General features: G+C 39.6%; 2 protein-coding genes across 5 annotated transcripts; both read left to right on the plus strand.

Moving 5' to 3' along the window:
• The first annotated feature begins 898 nt into the window (after positions 1-898).
• On the plus strand, positions 899-5,279 carry LOC110818603 (proteinaceous RNase P 1, chloroplastic/mitochondrial-like). Of its 2 annotated transcripts, none has more exons than XM_022047523.2 (7): positions 899-2,846; positions 2,934-3,023; positions 3,106-3,287; positions 3,438-3,558; positions 3,765-3,833; positions 3,974-4,103; positions 4,813-5,279. In XM_022047523.2, the coding sequence occupies exons 1-7, from the start codon at positions 945-947 to the stop codon at positions 5,046-5,048; spliced, it is 2,730 nt and encodes a 909-aa protein (XP_021903215.1). In that variant the 5' UTR covers positions 899-944; the 3' UTR covers positions 5,049-5,279. The 2 variants fall into 2 exon arrangements, with proteins under 2 accessions (XP_021903215.1, XP_021903216.1); XM_022047524.2 differs by having other exon boundaries at positions 4,816-5,279.
• An 873-nt stretch (positions 5,280-6,152) lies between these two features.
• On the plus strand, positions 6,153-10,764 carry LOC110818619 (putative protein ABIL5). 3 transcript variants are annotated; one of them, XM_088207445.1, is made up of 9 exons: positions 6,153-6,536; positions 6,627-6,709; positions 6,892-7,039; positions 7,194-7,293; positions 7,539-7,575; positions 7,698-7,840; positions 7,966-8,027; positions 8,117-8,249; positions 10,490-10,764. In XM_088207445.1, exons 1-9 carry the CDS (start codon positions 6,447-6,449, stop codon positions 10,546-10,548), a joined length of 855 nt encoding a protein of 284 aa, XP_088063571.1. In that variant the 5' UTR covers positions 6,153-6,446; the 3' UTR covers positions 10,549-10,764. The 3 variants fall into 3 exon arrangements, with proteins under 3 accessions (XP_088063571.1, XP_088063570.1, XP_088063572.1); XM_088207444.1 differs by having other exon boundaries at positions 6,160-6,536; positions 7,689-7,840; XM_088207446.1 differs by having other exon boundaries at positions 6,160-6,522; positions 7,689-7,840.
• Positions 10,765-25,803: the final 15,039 nt, after the last annotated feature.

Below are 25,803 nucleotides of genomic sequence, written 5' to 3' on the forward strand. Positions count from 1 at the left end.
ATTGACACTAAAAATTAGATTTTATTTTTATATTTTAAAATTTTAATAGATAATTAATAATATAATATCATATTAATTTTGTATTTATATTTTTAAATTTGAATAGATAATATCTAAAATTATATCTTTATAAAATATATATTCACAATTAATAATAACTTATTATTTTTATTTTTTTATGGAAAAAAGAAAATATCATGTAATTTTTTCAAATAATAATAATAATAATAAATACTGTTATTCAAAAATTGTGATAAGTATGGTTAATAACAAAAAGAAAAAACAGAAATGTGAAATAATTTAAAATAACTTTTTAATTCTAAGTTGTCTAGGAGAAAATTGAAGTGAGAACTAAAGAGGAATCTTATTTTATTTAACATATTATATATAGTTAGAATAAACATTTCATACTTTATTAAAGTTTTAATGATATATTTACTTTCAAAAATAATATTTATATTAAAATCGAATATTTCATTTAAAAAACTCTGATTATAATAAAAAAATACTGATTTTAATTCCAATAAAAAAATGATCATCTGCCATTTCTTTCAAGTTATCTTAATTAGAAAAATTAATTAAATTATATGATATATAAAGCATAGGATAAGTGAGATTTCAAATACTTTCTGTAATTAATCTTCACCTTATATTTTCTATATGGCGTTTCTATCTCAATATAAGTGTGGAAAAATATTCCGACCTTTCTATTGTTTCTATATAGGATAACCATGGAAATACATTTTCCCTGTCACGTGTGAATCCATTATCAACATCAATTGTCGCACGTGCGAGGGTATTGGTATGACAATGTAGAAACGTATAGGGTAATTTCGTAATTTGAACCAATCGTCACCGCTCAGTTTTCCCATTGTTTTATTTAATGAATTTTTCGGCCATGCCCATATCATGAAAGAGTAAAGGCGCTCTTTCAACGGCCACAAATGGCCTCCTTCACTTTCAGTACCCTGCATCAGCAAAAACAAGTCTTCTCTTTCACCCTCTGTAAGTACCCATCACCTCTTAATACTTTTAAGTTCCCTCATTTATCTCATTTTCTCTCAAATTTCTCACCCGCCAAACGCACGCTCAAGCCAAAACACTCTTACCTTCTAGTAGATAGAGTACATGGTGGCTATTGCCATGCAAGATCGTCCACCACTGTACATGAGGTGTCAACAGAAAACATGAATTTGAGACCTGAAAGACAAACTACTTCTTTACAGTCTATGAATGAGAGAACAGATGAAAATTCTCTTGAAACCCTTTTGAGTTTAAAGCTAGAGGAAAAGGAAAGAGTTGAAAAGAGGTTTACAAAAGATAAAAATGGCAGGAGGAAATTGGGTTTTCGACAAAGGAGGGAGATGGATACTGGGAATTCTTCTTTGAGGTCGAAAGGTCAAAAAACAGTAATTAAACCTTTAAAAGATGCGGATAGTTTAGCAGAAAATGGGAAAACAGATAAGAGAAGCAAAGAGAGTGGTGTTAACCAAAAAGTAGATAAGGGAACCAAAAATACTAGTGAGAAAAAGATATCAGAAAAAAATGTGAGGAAGCAGCCTAAGAAGAACAAGGCTGACTCACCAGGATTTAAGTTGAGAGTCGAGTTGGATATGTGTTCAAAGAGAGGAGATGTTACGAGTGCAATTCAATTGTATGATAAGGCTCTGAAAGAAGAAATAAAGTTAGAGCAGTACCACTACAGTGTGATTCTGTATCTTTGTTCCTCTGCTGCTGCTGGTGTTGTTCAACCTGCTAAAAGTGGGAGTATTAGTCGAACTTTGAATACATTAAGCTTGTCTAATGAAAGTTATAGAGTAAATGCCATTGAGTTGGGAGAATCAATGGATAGGAGTAATGGAAATGCTAGTCATACAGAACTTAATATTAATTTTTCAAACAATGAACAATTGGTTGGTACTGATGGTGGACATTTTGAAGATATTGATAAAATGGCGAGTTCTGGTGTTAGATTTGAAAATTTAGGTAATAATTGCAAGGAAGAGGAGAACTTAATACAGTTTCCTAATGGATCTATGAAGCCAAACTCTCAACTATGGGGGAAAATGGGTATTGGGGACCATTCAAATCAGAAGCATATGAGTGGTATTACTCAAGATCATGAAATTCTAGTAACTGAAGATATCAAAAAGTATGCTTTGCACAGGGGATTTGAAATCTACAAGAAGATGCGCCTCGATGGTGTCCCAATGAATGAAGCAATCTTGACAGCTGTAGCTAGAATGGCAGTGTCAACTGGTAATGGTGATATGGCATTTGATATGGTGAAGCTAATGGAATCTCTGGGAATAACTCCTAGATTGCGGTCGTACAGTCCTGCATTATCTGCTTTTTGCACTAGTGGAGATATTGATAAAGCATTTGCTGTTGAAAAGCACATGTTGGCACATGGTATCCATCCTGAAGAGCATGAAATAGAGGCACTCCTTAAATTAAGTGTAGAAGCTGGTAAAGGTGACAAGGTTTATTATTTGTTGCATAAACTGAGAACAACTGTCAGGAAGGTATTACCCTCTACTGCAGATATAATTGTCAAATGGTTTGAGAGTGAAGTAGCTTCTAGAGTGGGAAAGAAAAAATGGGATGCAAGATTGATAAAAGAAGCAATTGAAAATGGAGGTGGAGGTTGGCATGGGCAGGGGTGGTTGGGGGAAGGTAAGTGGGTTGTTTCACGAACAGTGATTGGAAGGGATGCATTTTGTAAGTGCTGTGGGGAAAAATTGGCCATGATTGACCTTGATCCCCTGGAAACAGAGAATTTTGCTCAATCAGTTGCATCTATAGCAAGAAAGAGAGAGAAAAATAGAAGTTTTCAAAAATTTCAAGTATGAAAAGTACCTTTGTCTTGTTTGTTCATTCTAATCTTGTATGCGGATTAGCTGAAGTCTGAAATTGAAATCTTATACTTTCAGAAATGGCTTGACTACTATGGACCCTATGAAGCAGTCATAGATGCAGCTAATGTAGGTCTTTTCAGCCAGAAGAAATTCAAACCATCTAAGGTAACGTATGATAGGTAATTGACTAAAGTGCAGACAGGCTTCAGTTTTTCGTCTTGTTTAGTAATTAATTACCATTCTTTAGGTCAACGCGATTGTTAATGGAATGCGCCAGATGCTTCCTTCAAGAAAATGGCCACTGATTGTTTTGCATAACAAACGTATTACTGGACCCAAGATGAATGAACCAGCAAACAAGACCTTATTTGATAAGTGGAAAAATGCTGATGCACTCTATGCGACCCCCACTGGATCTAATGATGATTGGTAATGAATACCTTATTAGTGGATACATTTATAGATTCTTTTTCACCAATTCGTTTTTTATATTGATATAGTCCCATTTGATAAATTAACTAAAGATTTATTGCACGATGAATAAAGAGTAACTGCCATGGGTTACTACCTGTTCTTCAGGTACTGGTTATATGCAGCTATAAAGTTCAAGTGCTTGATTGTGACCAATGACGAGATGAGAGACCATACATTTCAGCTTCTAGGAAATGATTTCTTCCCCAGATGGAAAGAAAGGCACCAAGTAAGTAAACCTCATTAATTGTTCAAAATTGTAAGCAAACTTGTCATTCTAATTGTCAAGGGTTGTCAATCGTCTAGTTGTATCCTTTCGTCCTTTTTCTTATCCAGGTAACTTGGTTTCGGATTATTTCTAGTTTAAGTTTTCTGAGGTTCCTACATGTTATGTTGGCAATAGTGCTAACAAGGCATTTATTTTCTTAATGTAAGGTGCATTTCAGTTTTTCTGATGCTGGCCCAGTGTTTCACATGCCTCCACCTTATTCTGTTGTAATCCAGGTAAGGAAAAATCCAAATTGGCATGCTTTGCTGTCTGTTCATGTACATTTAAAATTAACAGATAAAACAAATGTTGCATGCTATGTGTATTATGTGAGCTTACGGAATAGAAATATTAATATGCGCTCATTTATCAACAGGAGTCAGAGAAGGGCCATTGGCATATTCCTATTGCAGCTGAACATGATTACGAGGCAGAAAGAATATGGTTATGCATTGCACGTTCACAATCAGGAAAAATGAGACAAACTTTACCAGCTGCACATCAAGGTAAACATTTTAAAAAAAAAATAAATCTTTCTTCATATATGAATCAGCAATATTTACTTGCTTCAGTCCTGTGATAAGACTTTCTGGATAAATCAGTGTTATTTCTGCATATTTAGATTTTTTTTAGAAGTCCAATATGTTGTAATGAACTTCAGTCACTAATTTTTTAAACGATGAAAGTTACGTGATTAATGCATTGGCATATAGCTTAATTCATCTTGTAAAATATAAAAACACTGAACTGCATGTTAGAAGTTACATCCATTTATAATGACTCCAGAGCTCTTTGCAAATGCATAAGAACATCCAATTTTCAAAGGAGGGCCAAAGAGTGTCCAACCAACCCATATTTCATGAGTGGTTTCTTAGATTCTAGCTTTATACCAATAATGAACTTTTGGAAAATGGCGTTTAGTGCGGATCTGGGCATGTGCATGGGTTCTGACATTTCATTCCTCTCTCCCTCACCCTCACTACGCATGCACATCAACCTTGCAATCTGTCTTCCTTGCTGTCATGCAGAATGTTCAAAATTTTTGCAAGGGAGCCGTATGCTTATTCCTCCAACAATTCCTCAGTGATAAATTTTTGAACTTCTTTTTCAATTATGAATGTTGAAGTATGATGAAGTATTCTGTTCTTCTTAGCATTGAAGCCAAATTAACTTAAAAGGGTACCACTGATTTGTTGATGTATTTACTTTTCAAAGTAGACTTGCAATCTCTTGAGCGACATTTGGGGCCAAGTACTCCCACTGATTTCAACATAAAGTCGAATCGATCAAGTGCAAGCATGGCTGAAAATGGATCAAAAGAGACTCGGGAAATGTACCAAAATCTCAAAAATATTTTAACTGGACCCATGATTTCAAATAATTGCTCGGTGCTATCAGAACTCGAGGCTGCAGAGAAGATTGGTGACTGTGTTATTGATTTTCAAATATGAAATGGGACATTATAGAAAAGAACACATGTTTATTCTCATTGTACACATATGAAGCCTCTGAACTTACTGTATATATCGTTCAAATATATCAAGCTCCTCCCTGTTGCAAGCATACAGATTTTCAGATGCTGCTGCTAGGGATCAAAGCTGTTACCTATTCGGTACCCTTTTCCTTGGACTGAACAAATACATTTTTTCAGTAATTATGGTCACAGTTGATATTTTTTCCCATAGCATGATTTTAGCATTTGTTTCCTATAATCAGTGTATCCAAATAGTAGTCCCATTTATGTAACATCCATACTTGTGAAATGATTAATAAATAACTGGCTTCTTTTTGGCAGTAGCACTAGCATATACACATGTCCTGCAATATATTCCCATTCATTCAGGCACAAATTGCACTCAGCAAAAAGTTGACCATGTGATATGTTCATAGATCCCATAGGATCTTGCTAGGCTTTAACTTTTCCTTTTCTGAGTTTTGTTTTGTTCTAATTTGTATTGATTGCAAGCTAATTTTGCTTCAAAATAAGACATCTTATGAGAGGATATTGTAACCACCCAAGATTGATGATTTAACTAGGGTTTGATTGGACTTGTTTAATCTTTTACAACTCCTTTCTAAAGTCTAATCACATCGTTTAATCTAACAAAAACAAAGGAAATAGTATCACAAAGCGGTGGATAACTCAAAAAGATTCCTTAAAAATTGAATTCTAGGTTATGACACCCAGTACCTGAAATGGGCGGTTTAACAGTGTAGTATATTCTTATTTAATTATTTGGGTTATGTTTGTTTAACTTGTTTTAACATTGAATAATTTAAAAAATAAATAAATTTAAGGATTTCAAAATTAAAACTGTGCTCTTCCTATTATCCTGTCCACTTTGTCTTGATGATAAAAATGTGTGGGCACTTAGATCATCCTGTCAGCTAGTGACTGCTTCACTTTTTTGAGAAAAGGCAGTAAGCACAAAATCACGGGACTGCATTCTGGTTTTTGTCTTCTTCCTCCTCTTTCCAGTGGTTTCTCAGAGAGAAAAGTTTTAACAAAGAATCTTTTTTTTTAATGCCTTTTAGTCTTTTTCAAATTACTCACATTTACAATATATACTATCAGCAGCCCTCCATAGTTCTTGCCCAGATTCTCTCTCTCTTTCTCTCTCTCTCTCTCTCTCTGCGAAGAACACTTGCCCACTATAGTACAGATTTCCCACACACAATATGCATATGTGTATGTGTGCATAATAGACACTAGAAGGAGCCACACCGAGAAGAGACAACTGGGTTTGCACTATCTTTGCAGTTTGTTTTTTCTAACATTGCTTTGCATTCCTCTCTTCCCCCCTTTATATTATCTTCAAGTAGAGCTGTAACTCGAAACCGAAAGGAGAATGCATATCTTTGAATTATCTTCAGCCGATTACCAAGAACCAGACGGCGATCAGTCCAAGGAAGATTTTCAATTTTGCAAGTCTCTCCAAGTCTGTCTCCATTAATTTCTGTGTTATTATTTTCATTCTCTACATATAATGCCTTTAATTATGTCCTTCGTGTTAATCATGTTATTACAGGAGCTGAAGGATTTGCGGTCTCAACTACATTATGCGGCTGACTACTGCAAGGCTACCTTTTGCAAGGCTGGAGACAAGAAAATGTAGGTTGCATTATTATTACTGAGCTTTGTGCATATGTTCATTTTTAATGACTCGATGGGGGCAGCAATCAGGATGACAAACTTGTCTGTCCCATTTGACGTGGCAAGATCAGGATGGTAGACCAAATAAGCGGACAGAAATATTGATTGATATTGTTGTGTGTATAATTTGCGGTTTGCAGGGTGGTGGAGAACACAAAAGAATATGTATGCAGGGCAGTGGTTACTCTTGTTGATCATCTGGGAAATGTCTCGGCCAATCTTACTCAGTGCATTTCTGAAACCAAAGAATTTTCTGAGACCGAGCTCCGAATCAATTGCTTCAAACAAGTTAGTATCCTTGTGCCTATTTCTGTTTCAGTTTCGAATGGTTTTCAACTAATTAGTCACATTGCTCATTATCATAATTAATGATGTTTGCCTTCTTGAAAGAGGAAAAAAGAACATCTTCAACATGATGCTTTGATGTTTCTTGTGTGTACAGAGGCTTCTATTGTGTGAACAATATGCTCACAAGCTCGCGCTAACTAGGCTAAGGTGGAGGCCGAATCTGCCCAGATATCATTGTCGTTACTTGTCAAGACGTATTTACGTTTTCCTTAATCTACTATTACATCTATGTTCGCTTCAATTCCTGTTTGATTCTCATTTAATCCTGAAATCTTACTTAAAGAGTACTCTTAACATACAAGATTAAACATAATTCATATTTGATTTCAACTGTCATCCTCTTGGATTCTTTTTGAAGATTTTACTTTTAATTCAGAGAAATAGTGAGAGTTGGACCAAATTTACTTGTTTCTAATTCCTTTGTAATTTTCTTCATCAGCAATATCAAGTGTTGAGAGACCAAGTGAAGAACTAAGGTAATATGCATATACCCTTGTCAAAATAAAATGCATATAAATATATCTGCCTATGTTTCAGCTCAAGAACTGCACATATGCATGCCTCTGTTTATTGAAAATCATTGATACAGGAATTGCAGTTTGCAAAGATCAAAAACCATACAGAGTAAACAAGAATTTGACGGAGAAGATGTGCCACTCGTTTTCTACACATGTACTGATCATCACTGCAAATCTTCTCCAGCTAAGAATAACCCACCACCCAAAATTAGTCTTGACCAAGGTGATCATCAATCAAATTTACAGTGAATTTATTCCATGTCCTCCATGATTAATAAGATCATAAGTTTAAGCTTACCAATGAGATTGTCTTGACTGCTATCCTGTTGCTCGTGACTTGTGTTTCAGTGCTGCCTGTTCGTGACGGCCTCTCAATACTCACAAAGCATCCAACTCCTTTCCATTTTCAAGTAATATTTAATCGTAAATTATAGTTTCCTGTATTATGATTTAGTTTATTGTTTATTTAATTTTTTGTTGACGAGTTGATCGGTTGTAGTTGGCGAGTTCTCCGCGGCTGGGACGCATCAGCTTTGGTAGCAGATCGTTGTCCTCAATGCAGGGTAGTGAGTTATTGTCTCTCCTTCGAAGAGCCAAAAAGATCAGCCTCAAGAATGAGAAGACCAAGACATGTACCAGGCACTTTTTAAGGGATCATTAGTGTTAATTAATTAAGTGATTGCTTTATTATTCACTCTTGGCTTTGTTTGAATGATATGGATTACTCTTATAATTTAATAGATTTAAATCGGGATCCTAAATATTTAATAGGGATCAATGTATTAAGATGAATAATAAATATTTTTAAATTTAACTATAAAAAATATATAATTATAAATATATTGTTGTAGCGCCCGGGGAAATTGAAGAAGAAGAAAAAAAAAAAAAAAAAAAAAAAAAACGTGCGCGCCACGTCAACAACCACGTCAGCAGACCCAGTCAGCAGTTCTGGCCAACCAGGACCTGCCACGTGGCAAAACCACGTCGACCGGGGACGGGTCACGTTGGCGATCCGCGTGCGCGCGATCGGACAGCCCAGATCAATCGCGCGCACGGACGGCCCAGATTTAATCGCACGGACGGCCCAGATTTAATCAAAAACGGACGGCTCAGATTAAATCAAAATGGACGGCTGAGATCAAAAGGCCAAAGGGTATAAATAAGACCCCCACATCAGACCCCAAACCCTAGCCGTCTGCCCTCGCCGGAGAAGACGAACCAGAAGCCGGCCGCTGCCACCCGCCGCCGCACCGGGGAGATTTCTGACTGCCGATCGAGGTAAATTTCATACCCCCGACTCGTTTTTCCACGCTGATTTCCTTAGTGGCCAAATCGGAGCCAAAATTCCGGCCAAACGGCCGGAAAACACGGCCGAAAGCCAGCGGCGCCGCCACGCCCCTCCTCGATTTTTGCCTCCGATGAGGCCCTTCCCGCCCTCCGTTTAATGCAATTTTTATACCACTGTGATCACCATTCTTTTCTCTACAGGTTGATCGGAGCCGAATCACCAAAACACGAACTTCACCGGAGAGCCGCCGCACCCGAGAGCACCGCCGCCGGTAAGCTTCGGTTTTCCGTAAATTTTCGGCCCCCCGAGGGCCGTAGGGTTGTTTTATCGCAGGAACCAATGCGAGTGTGGCCGAATTCGGCCGGAAACGGCCGAAAACGGCCAACCCGAGGCGAACCGCCGCTGCAAGCGGCGGCGCCGTCGCCGGAGCACGGCGGAGCCGCCGTGCCGGAGTTGCGATATTGGCCGAAAGGGGCCATGGGCCTAATTTGGAATTTTTTTTAACACGTGCAGGTACCAGTAGTGCGTTTCAGTTCCCCGGAAAAAATTCAGGGAAAATTAGGAACAGCCTGCAAGCGCACTGTGAAGCCGTGTTCGGACTCGAAAACGTGTAAGGACCCCTCACCCTATTTCCTATCACGGTTTTAAAGCTCAATAAATGATAAAACGGTATTTCATGAATCAACGAATGTGTGAAATTTGCTTAAGGTCGCTAATGAAGTCCGAGTCTAGTGTGTTTGTCGGTTAACTGTTATTTGGCATGTTTTACAGTTTTAAAAGCAGTATGAGGTTTAATGTTTTCATTTTATAGTTTCATATGCATATTGTACTGTTTTATTGATTATGGATTGAATGACTGGGATATTGATGCTGTATATTGTCTGTTTGGCATAAATTACTGTTTTGCTTGTTTGTATATGGATCGATGATACTGACTGAGGGAAAAGAGAATGATAGATTATGTAAATGGATAATTGTATAATGTGGTCAGCCTGACTAGATATCCTGGGAGATGGTGGACGGACCGGGTCCGTAGGAAACCCTACTGGGATTGTGGTCTCCCATACCGGACGGGGTATGGAGATCTTATGTGTTTTGGCGCCCATACCGGACGGGGTATGGGGATGGCCCGTTTCACCCTCATACCAGACGGGGTAATGAGGTCTATAGTTTTGGCGCCCATACCGGACGGGGTATGGGGACGGCCCTGGAAAAATGATATCAAGTGTTAAGTGTTAACGGGTAGCGGGACCCCTATGGATCCCCATGGATACTAGTGGGCTGGTAAATGAGGAAAATATGTTGTGTAACGATTGAATTACGAAAAGCTTGATAGGTATTATGTTATACAGTTTATATATATGATTTCATGATGATGATGATGTTATTGCTTTCGTATATTGTTTTATGAATTTCGCCGAGGTAAATGAATGGTAAAGGTTTTATTATATACAAAAGGATTTGTTGTAAATTATGCTCTATTGGTATTTTTGTGTTTTCTACCCACCTTTACCTCCGTGACGGTGAGATATTGTGATGTCTTTACTGGACTAGTGTAGCTCATTCCTTATTTAATCATTTCAGATCAAGAGGACATCGTTCCCGAGCCGGTTCTGCAGGAGGACGACGAAGGGGACGCCTAAAGACTCCATAGTCATATTCGTAGCTTTTACTTTCAATTTTCTCCTTTAGGTAGTTTGATCTTTTATATTTTGTGAGCACGTTTTTGGTTTTAGTGTAAGGGATGTTATTCAAATTTTGACTTCGCTTCCGCATTTGATATTATAACATTACATTAAAATAAATTTTGAAAATATATAACATTTATATTCAATAAACAACATTTCAACATTCTAAAATAGTTTGTATTATATATGTGAGATATATGAGGTGACATGGATAAGTTTGAATATTTAAGTAAAAATTTATAAGTTGTCATTTATAAAAATAAATTAAATATTTAATAAAACCAAATATCCAAGAAAAGATTTAATTGCAAATCTTGTGTTTGACCTTTGACTCCTTTTTTAGTTTTGTTTGTTTTTTTTTTTACTTTTCATTTGTTATAATTAAATTTCTAATATTTAATTTTTTTAATTAATATTGCAATTAACTTATTTGGTAAAATAACTAAATTTATATATATGTCATTATAAGGCGACATTCGTATAATAATTTTTTTTTATCATATATGTGAAATGTATTAGATATATAAAGAATTTGAGTAAAAATTAAATAAAATATATTTAAAATGGCTGGAATATCAAATTAAAATAATCAAGCTAGAAAAGACAGCCTTCAACTGGTCGTGTTTCAATTTTATAAAGCTTAGTAGGACCTTAATTGGAGCATATTATTATAAGTGATAATCACAAATTAGTCACCTAATTTCACATGATCATGTATTTAAATATTTATAACCTTAAAAAATTTAAACACTTAATTATAATTATTGAAGGGTAATCGAGCAAATTGAATTAGGAATTATTTTTTAAAATTAAGTCTTACAAAAAAATAAAATTTAAAGATCATCTAATTTATTAAGTTGAGTAATTGAATAATTGATTCTTTTTTTAGTGCAAAAATTATAGTTAAATCTTAACTTCTTCACCTCTCAAAACCTTCAATAAAAGCCTCACAAACTCACCAATTCAATGTGTCTGATTCACTGCCCTTGACTTCAACTTTATTAACTTGGTTTAGCTCCACTGTTATGCTCAAAGACAAGCTCACTACCACGGTAAGTTACTCAGCTGGCTTCAATGGCAGAGACGAGAAAATTAGAATTAAAATTAATTCACTTATTTCGTCAAAAACTGATGCAACAAATTTATCAAATGTATGAAATAATAAAGAGAGACTGATTTTAAATTTGAATTTAGTTTATGGGACAAAATCAATTCTTCTACTAATTTTTTATTTTAATGTCAATGACTTCAAATCAAAAGTCAAGTTAATAATATGTACATGTTATAATTCTTTAAATAGAATAGAAATGAAAAATATTTATACAAATATATGTTATTTTTGTCTTTTTTTATAGCATATTTCATTGTATTATACAATAATATGCGATGAATATAATAATTATTATATAACAAAGATTTATTACAATATTTAATCGGTAAAAAGTACGAATGTTTTATTATTGCAACTACTAGATAAGTTATATAATCTTGATTCATAGTTTGGGGTTATAAATTATAATAATATGTTTATTTATATAATCATTTTTACTTTCAACAATGTTATAACTTCATTTATCATGTGTATTTTAATTTATTTATTAATTTTTATTATTTTAAAATACAAAAAATTTTATAGTTATGATGTAGTTTAACATTTGAAATTTTTTTCAAATTACACATGAGCAAAAAATTATCAAATAATTTCAATAGTTAAAAAGTTTTTAAAGTAAATTATATGAAATTTTATAGTGTTATGAGATTAAGATAATATTAAATAAGAATTAGAATATAACATTTGTAAATTTATTAATTAAAATGATTATTTATCATGTAATGATATTTACTTACAATACATATATTTTAAAACAAATCCAATAAATAAGACACTTATAGACTTACAGTTATTTATATTTTTTACAATTTTCTTTCAATTTTTAATATTATAATACCAAATATTATTGTAACACCCTAATTTTATTTTTATTATTATTACTGGAATTATTATTATTTTATTTTATTTTAATTTTTTTAATTAATTTATTTAAGTAATAATATATGGTTTTAATTTAGTTTAATTTAATTTAATAGAAATAAAAATAATAATAATGATAAAAATGGATATTATTGGGGTTTAATTAAAAATAATTTTAGAAAAAAATAGTGAAAATTCGGATTCTGTGGGTGTTTTTAAAGGAAAATCGAAAACCAGGGGTCAAAATACAATTTAAAAAAATTGCGCCACGTCAGCAGCAACATTAGCAGCTCGGTCAGCAGCTCCGGCCAACCAGGACACGTCGCGTGGCAGAGACGCTGAAGCAGGAAGGCCACGCAGAACGGGCCACGTGGGCGATCCGCGTGCGTGAGATTGGACGGCTGAGATCCGTTCCCGCGCGCACGGACGGCCCAGATTGCACGCATGCGGACGACCCATATTGAATCACGCACGGACAGCCCAAATCGCATCGCGATGGATGGTCCAGATTTATTTATAATTTAATCGCGATCGGACGGTCCATATTAAATCGTGATGGACGGCTCATATTAAAATGGGAAGGTTATAAATAATCTCATCCACACCCAACACCAAACCCTAGCCACCAAAGCCCTCGTCGGAGAAGACAGCCCAGCCACTGGAGGAACCGACCGCCGCACCGGAGCACTTTCCGGCCGCCAAACGAGGTAAAATTTCTCCCCTTGGCTCTGATTTCGATGCTGAACTCCCCTGTGGCCAAATTGGAGCCAAACCACCAGTCAATTGGCCAAAAAACGGCACCGAATCCCAGCGGCGCCGCCATAGGTTTTTTTAATTTTTACCTCCGATGAGGCCCTTCCCGATTCCCATTCGATGTAATTTTTACACCATTATGACCACTGTCCTTTCCTCTACAGGTTGACCAGAGCAAAACTCCAAATCGCGACTCGCGGCAGATGAGCCGCCGCACCCGAGAGCTCTGTCGCCGGTAAGTCTCGATTTTCTGTATTTCTTTGGCCCACCGAGGGCCCTACGTGTGTTTCCTCGCAGGAACTGGTGCTAGCTTGGTTGAATTCAGCCAGAAACAGCCAAAAACAGCCAACCCGAGGAGGATCGCTGTCGTGGGCGACGGCGCCTTCGCTAGAGCACGGCTGAGCCGCCATGCCGAAATTCTGAAATTGGCCAAGGAGGCCCTGGGTTTGATTTGGAGTTTTTTTGGGGACATGTGCAAGTACCGGAAGTGTGTTTCAGTTCTCAAAAAAAAATTTAGGGAATCTAAGGACTGCCCGTAGGCATAGTGAAAAACCAATTTTAGATTTCGAATCAAGTAAGGATCTCTCATTCTATATTCTATCACGGCATTAAAGCTTAATAAATGATAAAACGGTATTTTATGAATTAATAGATATGTATAATTGATTAAGGTTGTTAATGGAGCCCGAATCTGATATATTTTCGGTCAGTTGCTGTTTTAGTTATTTTATAGTTTTAAAGGCATTATGGTGTCTGATCTATTTATTTTATGGTTTTGAATGCATGAATCACTGTTTACCTCACTACTGCTTGATTTTGTGAATCTGATGATATGCCTGCGTTGTTGGATGCTCGACACTGGTTTAAATATTCATAATTATGTGAGAAACAGAAAACTAAGAAAAGAATAGAAAAGGTATGTGAATTGATAAGTGGATAAGTCGACAGCCTCACTAAATATCCTGGGAGATGGTGGACGGATCGGGTCCATAAGGAACCTATAACGGCCCCGGAAATTTAAATGAAGATGTATGTATTAAAAATCTTAAATGCGAAAGCGAAATAAAAATTCTGATTAACATCCCTTACACAATAACCATAAACATATTCAACGTATAAAAGAATAACCTAATTAAAAGAAATACTCGAAGTAAAAACTATAAATAGAACTATAAAGTCTTTAGGCGTTTAACTCGCCGTCTTCCTACGGAACGAGCTCGGGAACCACGTCTTCCTGATATGAAATGGTTAAATAAGGAATGAGCTACACTAACCTAGTAAAAACATCACACTATTTCACTGCCACAGAAGTAAAGGTTGGTAGAAAACAAAAATGACCAATGAAGCATAATTTATAACAAACTCATTTATTAATAATAAAAACCTTTGCTGTCCACTTACCTGGGTAAGATTCGTGAAAATATCATATAGAAACAATAACATTATAACCGTCATAAAATCATATACACTTTGTAACATAACACATGTTATACTTTTGCACTTCAATAATCCGAAACCAAATTTCTTCTTTCACCAGCCTACTAGTATCTATAGGGATCCATAGGGGGTCTCCGCTACACGTGAACCATTAACATTAATAACCTGATTCCAGGGCCGTCCCTATACCCCGTCCGGTATGGGTGCCAAAACCATAGACCTCAATACCCCGTTCGGTATGAGGGTGAAATGGGCCGTCTCCATACCCCGTCCGGTATGGGCGCCAAAACACATAAGGTTTCCATACCCCGTCCGATATGAGAGACCACGTTTCCGGTAGGGTTCCCTACGGACCCGGTCTGTCCACCATCTCCTAGGATATCTAGTCAGGCTTTCCACATTATCCATTTATCAATTCACGTAACTTTTTTTCTATTTTTCTTTGTCTTAATTATCCAATCATACACAAACATGTAAACCAATAATGAGCACAAAACAAAACAACACAATATCGGGTTCACCATAATTCAAACCATAATACAAGAAACCATGATTCATGCATACGAAACCATAAAATAAATACATCAAATACCATACTGCATTTAATACTGAAAAATAGATCAAACAACAACTGACCGACAATATATCAGATTCGGGCTCCATTGACAACCTCAATCAATTATACATATCTATAAAGTCATAAAATACCGTTTTATCATTTATTAGGCTTTAATACCGTGATAGAAAATAGGGTGAGAGATCCTTACTTATTTCGGGGTCTGAAATCGACTCTACGGTGCGCCTACGGGCTGTCCCTAAATTCTCTGAATTTTTTCTGGAGAACTGAAACGCACTACCGGTACCTGCACGTGTCCCAAAAAGCCCCAAATCAGACCCAGGGCCTCTTTTCGGCCAATATCAGAATTCTGGCACGACAACTCCGTCGTGCTCCGATGACGGCATCACCGCCTGCGGCGGCGATCCGTCCCTGGTTGGCCGTTTTCGATCGAATTTGGCCAAATTTGCATTGGTTCCTGCGATAAAACAACCCTAGGGCCCTCAGTGGGCCAAAATATCACGAAAAATCGAGACTTACCGGCGGCGGAGCTCTCGGGTGCTGCGGCTTCTCCGGCATGAGTCGCGGTTTGATGTTTTGCTCCGGTCAACCTGTAGAGAAAAGGACGGTGATCACAGTGGTGTAAAAATTGCATCAAACGAGAACCAAAAAGGGCCTCATCGGAGGCCAAAACCGATAGAAGCCGCGGCGGCGCCGCTGGACTTCGGTGGTATTTTTCGGCCAATTGACTGGTGGTTTGGCTCCGATTTAGCCATAAGCGAATTCAGCATCAAAAAACGAGCCAAGAAGAGAAAATTTACCTCGTTTGGTGGTCAAAAAACCCTCCGGTGCAGTGGCGACGGTTGGCTCCTCCGGCGACTGGTTCTTCTTCTCCGGTGAGGGCACTGGCGGCTAGGGTTTGGGGTCGGGTGTGGGTGAGGTAATTTATAACCTTGCATTTTTAATCTCAGCCATCCATTACGATTTAATATGGGACGTCCGATCACGATTAAAATGGAAATAAATCTGTGTCGTCCATCGCGATGAGATCTGGGCCGTCCGTGCGTGATTCAATCTGGGCCGTTCGCACGCGTGAGATCAGGACCGTCTGCACGCGTGAGATCTGGACCGTTCAATCGCGTGCACGCGGATCGCTCACATGGCTCTGTCCACGTAGTCTCCTGCGTCAGCTTCCTTGCCACGTGGCGTGTTCTGGTTGGCCGGGGCTGCTGACTGGGCTGCTGACTTGGTACAACTTTCTTAAATTACGTTTTGACCCCCGATTTCTGATTTTCTTTTCAAAAACATCCCAAGAATCTAAAATTTTACCCTTTTTTCTCAAAATCAATTTCAATTAAATCCCAAAAATAATTTTACCATATTTTATCATTATTATTATTTTTATTTCTATTAAACTAAATTAAATTAAGTTAACCGCATAATTATTACAAAATAAATTAACCATTAAAATAAAAATAAAATAAAATAAAATAAAGATTCCAATGCTCAAAAATAAAAAATTTATTTTTGGGGTGTTACAACTCTCCCCCCCCTTAAAGAAATTTGGTCCCCTAAATTTGCCTCTCGCTCTTGGTCGAACAAATGGGGATACTAGGCTCTAAAGTCTGATTCTAGCTCCCAGTTAGCCTCCCTTGACGTGTGGTTCTGCCACACAACCTTCACAAATGATATTTCCTGGTTGCGGAGTATCCTGCTCTTTCGGTCCGTGATACCGAATGGTACTTCTTCGTAAGATAAATCCTCTTGGAGTGAAAGCGGTTCATGAGCCAAGACATGAGAGGGATCCGGGTTGTACTTACGTAGCATGGATACGTGGAATATATTGTGGACCTTGGAGAGCTCTGAAGGCAGTGTTAGTCTGTAGGCAGCAGTACCAATCCTGTCTAAGATTTCAAAAGGTCCAATAAATAAGGGGTTCAATTTTTCTCTCCTGCCGAACCTACTAATTCCCTTGAAAAGAGTGACCTTAAGGAACACCCGGTCGCCTTTCTCAAACGCTAGATCTCTCCTTCGGGTGTCCGCATAACTCTTTTGCCTGCTCTGAGCCATCTGAATGTTCTTTCTGATTTTAACTATTTTAGACGTGGTCTCCTCTACCAACTCCGGGCAGAACAATCTTCTATCGCCCACTTCTTCCCAACAAATTGGTGATCTGCACAAGCGCCCATGTAACGCCTCATATGGAGCCATGCCGATGCTTGCTTGGTAGCTGTTGTTGTAGACAAACTCTATCAGGGGTAGATGGTCGTCCCAATGACCCCCGGAGTCAAGGACACATGCTCGGAGCATATCTTCAAGTGTACGAATTATCCTTTCTGATTGTCCATCAGTTTGAGGATGGAAGGCAGTACTGAGAGACAGCTTTGTTCCCATAGCTTGCTGAAAGCTACTCAAAAACCGAAAAGTGAACCTGGGGTCCCTGTCAGATACTATTGTTACTGGAACTCCGTACAATCTGACTATTTTTCGGATATACATTCTTGCCAACTTGTCCAAGGGGTCGTTCATTCTGATGGCCAAGAAGTTGGAAGATTTGGTAAGCCGGTCAACGATTACCCAGATGGTGTCATGTCCTGAACGTGCCTTGGGTAATCCCGTTACGAAGTCCATGGTGATGTGTTTCCACTTCCACTCCGGAATCGGTAACGGCTGAAGTAGCCCCCCTGGGCGCTGATGCTTTGCCTTGACCTGCTGACATACCAAGCACTTGGATACAAAGTCGGCTATGTCTCTCTTCACCTATTCCACCAAAATCGGGATCGCATGCCTTGATACATTTTGGTGCTTCCTGGATGCATGGCAAACTTCGAGCTATGGGACTCTGTCATGATGTCTCTCTTTAACTCACTGTCATCTGGGACACACACCCTGTCTTGGAAACGGAGTAATCCATCAGCAGATATTCAGAATTCTAAGCTCACTACCTGTTCTGCATCCTTCTTGCGGGCTACCAGGGCGGGGTCGACTGACTGGGCTTCCCTTATTCTCTGGATTAACTTGGGCTGGACTGTCAGGCGGCCCAAACATGTGGCTCTCCTCAAGTCCTGGAGTCGAACCTGTTGTGTGGCCCTAATTTGCCTGCATTCTGAAACCATCAAATGGGCTAAGATACCTGCACTTTTCCTGCTAAGAGCATCTGCTACCACGTTGCTCTTACCCAGATGGTATAAGATATCACAATCATAGTCCTTAAAGAGTTCCATCCGCATTCTCTGACGCATGTTGAGATCCTTCTGAGTGAATATGTATTTCAAACTCATATGATCAATATAGATCTGAAAGGTCTCTCTGTACAGGTTTTCAAGGCGTATATGATCGCGGCAAGCTCCAAGTCGTTGGTGGGATAATTCTTCTCATGATTCTTTAACTGCCTAGACTCATATGCTATGACCTTTCCATGCTGCATCAGGACACAACCCAGGCCTAGATAGGAGGCATCACTATAAACTATATATCCCCCCGATCCACTCGGTAAAGCCAGTACGGGTGCAGTAGTTAGCCACTTCTTTAATTCTGAAAAACTTCTTTCGCAGTCTTCATTCCACTCAAATTTGGCATTCTTCTTTGTGAGTCGGGTTAGAGGAACTACTAGGCTGGAGAATCCTTCAACAAACCTGTGGTAATAACCTACCATCCCTAGGAAACTCTGGATTTTCTTAACTGATGTCAACTTCTCCTAGCCAAATACCGTTTCAACCTTTTCGGGATTCACTGATACTCCTTCTTTCGATATGATGTGTCCTAGGAAGGCAATCTGCTCAAGCCAGAATCCACACTTACTCAATTTTGCATGTAACTTCTTGTTTATGAGGACCTACAAAACTTGGGCAAGATGGTGAGCATGTTCTTCTCTGCTTTTTGAGTAGACTAAGATGTCATCGATGAACACGATAATAAATTGATCCAAGAACTCTCTGAAGACTCTTTTCATCAGATCCATAAAGATTGCCGGTGCGTTGGTTAGTCCAAATGGCATGACAAGGAACTCAAAGTATTCGTACCTAGTTCGAAATGCTGTCTTGGGGATGTCTTCTGTTTTTATCTTCACCTGATGGTAACCTGATCGCATGTCTATTTTAGAGAAGACCTGTGGACCATGCAGCTGATCGAAGAGGTCATCAATTCTGGGAAGGGGATATTTGTTCTTGATTGTAACATTGTTCAATCATCTGTAATTAATACACAGTCTCAACGTTTCATCTCTCTTCCTTGCAAAACTGACTCCGGCATCCCAAGGGGACACACTGTGTCTAATAAAACAACTGTCTTGCAATTTAGTGATCTGTTTCCTCAGCTCTTCCATCTCAATGCGGCTCATGCGGTAAGGAGCAACCGAAATGGGCTGGGTGCCTGGCTGTAAGTCTATAGTGAACTCGACTTCCCTGTCCACTGGCAGTCCGGGTAGTTTGTCTGGAAACACATCTGGAAAGTCTCGGACTACCGAAATCTCTTGGATATAAATTTCCCTCTTGGGCTTGCCTAGTTAGAGAAAATAGCAAGATTAAGGTACAAAAAAAATTAAGAAAACTTACCATCAAGGAATAAGTACTAAATAATTTTATTAATTTGTAAATGGCTCCTCATTGGGAGGATTAAATACAACCTTCTTGTTAAAGCAATCTATGGTGGCGTGATGCGTCGCTAATCAATCCATTCCTAAGATTACATAAAAATTTCCGTGTCTAACCCTATCAGGTCTACACTCAGTTTCCTATTTGCTATCTCTACGGCACAAGCCCTATAGATAACTTCCCCTAATAGTGTTTCACTCCCAGCAGTAGACACAAACAACAATGAATCAAGTTTATCAGGTGATACATTAAGTTTGGAAGCAAAAACATGTGAAACAAATGAATGCGATGCACCAATGTCAAATAAAACATGAGCAATATGGTCACAGATAGTGTACATACCCTGTACCACGTCCGTGTCGGCGTCGACATCCTGCTGGGTAAGGTTGTAAACCCTGCCCTGAAAGGAGGTCTTCCTTGGTTCTGGTTCCTCGGGCACTCTCTCGCATAGTGCTGGGCACTGCCACATATGCGACAGGTGTTGTTGAGGCGGTAGCATAGTTGGTCCCCGTGATCCCTGCCACAGTGCTGGCAGATCTTTCCACATGCTGCCCCTAGAGCTTGAGGAGGGGCCTGGATCGCTAGTCTGGGCCTCTTATTTGGTTGGACCGACGCAGTGGGTGCTGGTCTGCGGGGTAGAGCTAAGGGTCGGTGATTTCCTGCTGACTGAGGACGGGTGTTGAAACTTCTCTCCACAATCTGTGCCTTTGCTAGAACGGCTGAGTATGTCTTGAGCTCCAGTACCAATAAGTGTTGCTTGATTTCTGGGCGGAGGCCCCACTGGAATCTCCTAGCCTTCCTGCCTTCATCCATCAATGTCTCTGGGGAGTATCGGCCCAGCTCTAGGAACTTACTAGCATATTCCGATACCGTCATGTTTCCCTGGACCAACTGAACAAACTCCATCTCCTTCAGGTATCGGATGTGCTCAGGGAGATACTTCGCATGGAAGGCCGCTAAGAACTGCTCCAAGATGGCTGGTGTAGGCAGGGTGGCCTGCTTGAGCTCCCACCAACGACCTGCTTCCCCTACCAGCATGTAGAAAGCAAGGGTAGCTCTCTGCTCGGGAACCACTCCCAAGGCCTTGAAAGCTCTCTCAGTCTCCGCCAACCAGTACTAGGCATCTTCAAAAGATGATCCCCCTGTAAAAGTGGAAGGGTTCAGTCTCCTGTACCTCTCTATGTAGCCTGGGTCAATCAAGGAAGGAGTTGGATCCCGTGGAAGAGGGACTGGCCCAGTTGGGGATAGACTGGGGGGCCCTGTGGTGGCACCTGCTGATATGGTGGGAGCACCGGATTGTACTGTGGCGGTGCCGGGCAGTACGGTGGCTGGGGCACTAGTTCATACTGCGGTGGTGGTGCGGGGTGGTACTGTGGTGGAGCAGGCTCGTGCCAAGGTGGCTCAGGATCCGCTTGCTGTAGCGGTGGCTCAACCCGTGGTAGTGGGGGAGGTTCGGGTAACTCTCTTCTCTCCTTTCGACCTTGCTGGGCGGCCATGATTCTTTCCAGCATCTTAAATATTCTGTCCACATCTTTCCGAAGCGAATCATCCTGGGCTGCTCGGCTTAGTGGGGGTCTTCCTCTCCTCATTTCTTTACACTTACATTTCACACGGAAGAGTTGAGTAACGATTTATCGGTGGGTATTTCTCTAAGCATTATTGTGTAAGGGATGAGTCCGAGGAACGCGGCTCTGATACCAACTATAACGACCCCGAAAATTTAAATGAAAATGTATGTATTAAAAATTTTAAATGCGAAAGCGAAATAAAAATTCTGATTAACGTCCCTTATACAATAACCATAAACGTATTCAACGTATGAAAGAATAAGCTAATTAGAAGAAATACTCGAAATAAAAAATAAAAATAAAACTATAAAGTTTTTAGGCGTTTAACTCGCCGTCTTCCTGCGGAACGAGCTCGGGAACCACGTCTTCCTGATATGAAATGGTTAAGTAAGGAATGAGCTACACTAGCCCAGTAAAGACATCACACTATCTCATTGCCATAGAAGTAAAGGTTGGTAGAAAACAAAAACGACCAATGAAGCATAATTTATAACAAACTCATTTATTAATAATAAAAACCTTTACTGTCCACTTACCTGGGTGAGATTCGTGAAAATATCATATAGAAACAATAACATTATAACCATCATAAAATCATATACACTTTGTAACATAACACATGTTATACTTTTGCACTTCAATAATCAGACAACAGATTTTCTCTTTCATCAGCCTACTAGTATCCATGGGGATCCATAGGGGGTCCCCGCTACACGTGAACCATTAACATTAATAACCTGATTCCAGGGTTGTCCCCATACCCCGTCCGATATGGACGCCAAAACCATAAACCTCAATACCTTGTTCAGTATGAGGGTGAAACGGGCCGTCCCCATACCCCATTCAGCATGGGCGCCAAAACACATAAGATCTCCATACCCCGTCCGATATGAGAGACCACGTTCCCGGTAGGGTTCCCTACGGACCCAGTCCGTCCACCATCTCCCAGGATATCTAGTCAGACTGTCCACATTATCTATTTATCAAGTCACATAACCTTTTTCTCATTTTTCTTAGTCTCAATTATCCAATCATACACAAATACGTAAACCAATAATGAGCACAAAAGAAACTCTTCCACTTTTGCAGGGGAGTCCTCTTTTGAAGATGCCCAGTACTGGTTGGCGGAGACAGAGAAGGCTTTCAAGACCTTGGGAGTGGTTCCCCAGCAGAGGGTTACCCTTGCTTCCTACATGCTGGTGGGAGAAGCAGGTCGTTGGTGGGAGCTCAAGCAGACCACCCTGCCTACACCAGTCACTTGGGAGCAGTTCTTAGTAGCCTTTCATGCGGAGTACCTCCCCGAGCACATCCGACATCTAAAGGAGATGGAGTTTGTCCAACTGGTCCAGGAAAACATGACGGTATCGGAATATGCTCGTAAGTTCCTAGAGCTGGGCTGATACTTCCCTGAGACATTAATAGATGAGGGCAGGAAGGTTAGGAGGTTTCAGTGGAGTCTCTGCCTAGAGATCAAATAACACATATTGGTACTAGAGCTTAAGACATATTCAGCCGTTCTGGCAAAGGCGCAGATCGTGGAGAGGAGTTTCAACACCCTTCATCAGTCAGCAGGGAGTCACAAACCCTCAGCTCCACCCCGCAGACCAGCACCTACTGCGCTTGTCCAATAAAATAAGAGGCCCAGACCGGCGATCCAGGCTCCCCCTTAGGCTCCAAGGGCAGCACATGGCAAGATCTGTCAGCACTGCGGCAGGGATCACAGGGACCGACCATGCTATCGCCTCAACAACACCTGTCGCATATGTGGTAGTGCCCAGCACTATGCGAGAGAGTTCTCGAGGAACCAGAACTAAGGAAGACCTCCTCTTCAGGGCAAGGTTTACAACCTCACACAGCAGGATGCCGATGCCGACCCGGACGTGGTACAGGGTATGTACACTATCTGTAACCATATTGCTCATGTTTTATTTGATACTGGTGCATCGCATTCATTTGTTTCACATGTTTTTACATCCAAACTTAATGTATCACCTAATAAACTTGATTCAATATTATTTGTGTCTACTGTTATGGGTGAAACACTATTAGGAGAAGTTGTCTACAGAGCTTGTGCCGTGGAGATAGTAAATAGAAAACTGAGTGTAGACCTAATAGGGTTAGACACAGGGAATTTTGATATAATTTTAGGGATGGATTGGCTAGCGGCGTATCACACCACCATAGATTGCTTTAACAAGAAGGTCGTATTTAATCCTCCTAATGAGGAGCCATTTACAAATTAATAAAATCATTTGGTACTTATTCCTTGATGGCAAGTTTTCTTAATTTTCAAGTACTTTAACCTTGCTATTTTCTCTAACTAGGCAAGCCCAAGAAGAAAATTTAAATCCAAGAGACTCCGGTAGTCCGAGACTTTCCAGATGTGTTTCCGGACGAACTACCCGGACTGCCAGTGGACAGGGAAGTTGAGTTCACTATAGACCTACAACCAGACACCTATCCCATTTCGGTTGCTCCTTACCGCATGAGCCGCATTGAGATAGAAGAGCTGAGCAAACAGATCACTGAATTGCAAGACAGTGGTTTTATTAGACACAGTGTGTCTCCTTGGGGTGCCGGAGTCACTTTTGCAAGGAAGGGATATGGAACGTTGAGACTATGTATTGATTACAGAGGATTGAACAAGGTCACAGTCAAGAAAAAATATCCCATTCCCCTATTTATTGGACCATTTGAAGTCTTGGACAGGATTGGTACTGCCGCCTATAGACTAACACTGCCTCTAGAGCTCTTCAAGGTCCATAATGTGTTTCGTGTGTCCATGTTACGTAAGTACAACCCGGACCCCTCTCATGTCTTGGCTTATGAACCGTTTCCACTCCAAGAGGACTTGTCTTATGAGGAAGTACCAGTCGGTATCACGGACCGAAAGAGCAGAATACTCCACAACCAGAAAATATCATTTGTAAAGGTCGTGTGGCAGAATCACACGCCAAGGGAGGCTACCTGGGAGCTAGAATCAGACTTTAGAGTCCAGTATCCCCATTTGTTCGACCAGGAGTAAGAGGCAAATTTGGGGGACCAAATTTCTTTAAGGTAGGGAGAGTTGTAACACCCTAATTTTATTTTTATTATTATTATTGGAATTATTATAATTTTATTTTATTTTAATTTTTTTAATTGATTTATTTAAGAAATAATATATGGTTTTAATTTAGTTTAATTTAATTTAATGGAAATAAAAATAATAATAATGATAAAAATGGGTAAAATTATTATTGGGGTTTAATTGAAAATAATTTTGGGAAAAAATGGTGAAAATTCGGATTTTGTTGGTGTTTTTGAAAGAAAATCAGAAACCAGAGGTCAAAGCGCAATTTAGAAAAATTGTGCCACGTCAGCAGCCCGGTCAGCAGCTCTAGCCAACCAGGACATGCTGCGTGGCAGAGACGCTAAAGCGGGAAGGCCACGCAGAATGGGCCATGTGGGCGATCTGCGTGCGTACGATCGGACGACTGAGATCCGTTCCCGCATGCACGGACAACACAGATCAAACGCACGCGCAGACAGCCCAAATTGCACGCATGGGGACGGTCCAGATTCATTTCTAATTTAATCGCGATCGGACGGTCCAGATTAAACCATGATGGACGGTTCAGATTAAAAGAAGAATGTTATAAATAATCTCAGCCACACCCAACCCCAAACCCTAGCCGCCAGAGCCCTCACCGGAGAAGACAGCCCAGCCACTGGAGGAACCGACCGCCACCACCTGCCGCCGCACCGGAGCACTTTCTAGCTGCCAAACGAGGTAAAATTTCTCCCATTGGCTCAAATTTTGATGCTGAACCTCTCTGTGGTCAAATCGGAGTCAAACCACCAGCCAATTGGCCGAAAAATGGTGCCGAAGCCCAATGATGTCGTTGCGAGTTTTCTCGATTTTTGCCTCCGATGAGGCCCTTCCTGATTCACGTTCGATGTAATTTTTACACCACTGTGACCACCGTCTTTTTCTCTACAGGTTGACCGAAGCAAAATACCAAATCGTGACTCGCACCGGAGGAGCCGCTGCACCCAAGAGCTTCGCTGCCGTTAAGTCTCAGTTTTCTGTATTTTTTTGGCCCACCGAGGGCCTTACGTGTATTTCCTCGCAGGAACTGGTGCTAATTTGGCTGATTTGGAGTTTTTTTAGGGACATGTGCAAGTACCGGAAGTGTGTTTCAATTCCCGAAAAAAAATTCAAGGAATTTAGGGATTGCCCGTAGGCACAGTGAAAAACCGATTTTAGATTTTGAATCAAGTAATGATCTCTCACCCTATATCCTATCACGACATTAAAGCTTAATAAATGATAAAATGATATTTTATGAA

Source organism: Carica papaya, chromosome 7, assembly GCF_054855325.1.
Source record: "Carica papaya isolate Zhongbai chromosome 7, ASM5485532v1, whole genome shotgun sequence".
NCBI lineage: Eukaryota > Viridiplantae > Streptophyta > Magnoliopsida > Brassicales > Caricaceae > Carica > Carica papaya.

Bases quoted from the DNA above. Each gene is read 5' to 3' on its own strand.
- LOC110818603 (XM_022047523.2), top strand. From the start codon at position 945: ATGGCCTCCTTCACTTTCAGTACCCTGCATCAGCAAAAACAAGTCTTC. The intron at 3,024-3,105 runs GTAACGTATGAT...ACCATTCTTTAG, and splicing joins AGAAATTCAAACCATCTAAG to GTCAACGCGATTGTTAATGG. The intron at 4,104-4,812 runs GTAAACATTTTA...TACTTTTCAAAG, and splicing joins TTTACCAGCTGCACATCAAG to TAGACTTGCAATCTCTTGAG.
- LOC110818619 (XM_088207444.1), top strand. From the start codon at position 6,447: ATGCATATCTTTGAATTATCTTCAGCCGATTACCAAGAACCAGACGGC. The intron at 6,537-6,626 runs GTCTGTCTCCAT...ATGTTATTACAG, and splicing joins AATTTTGCAAGTCTCTCCAA to GAGCTGAAGGATTTGCGGTC. The intron at 8,028-8,116 runs GTAATATTTAAT...GATCGGTTGTAG, and splicing joins CAACTCCTTTCCATTTTCAA to TTGGCGAGTTCTCCGCGGCT.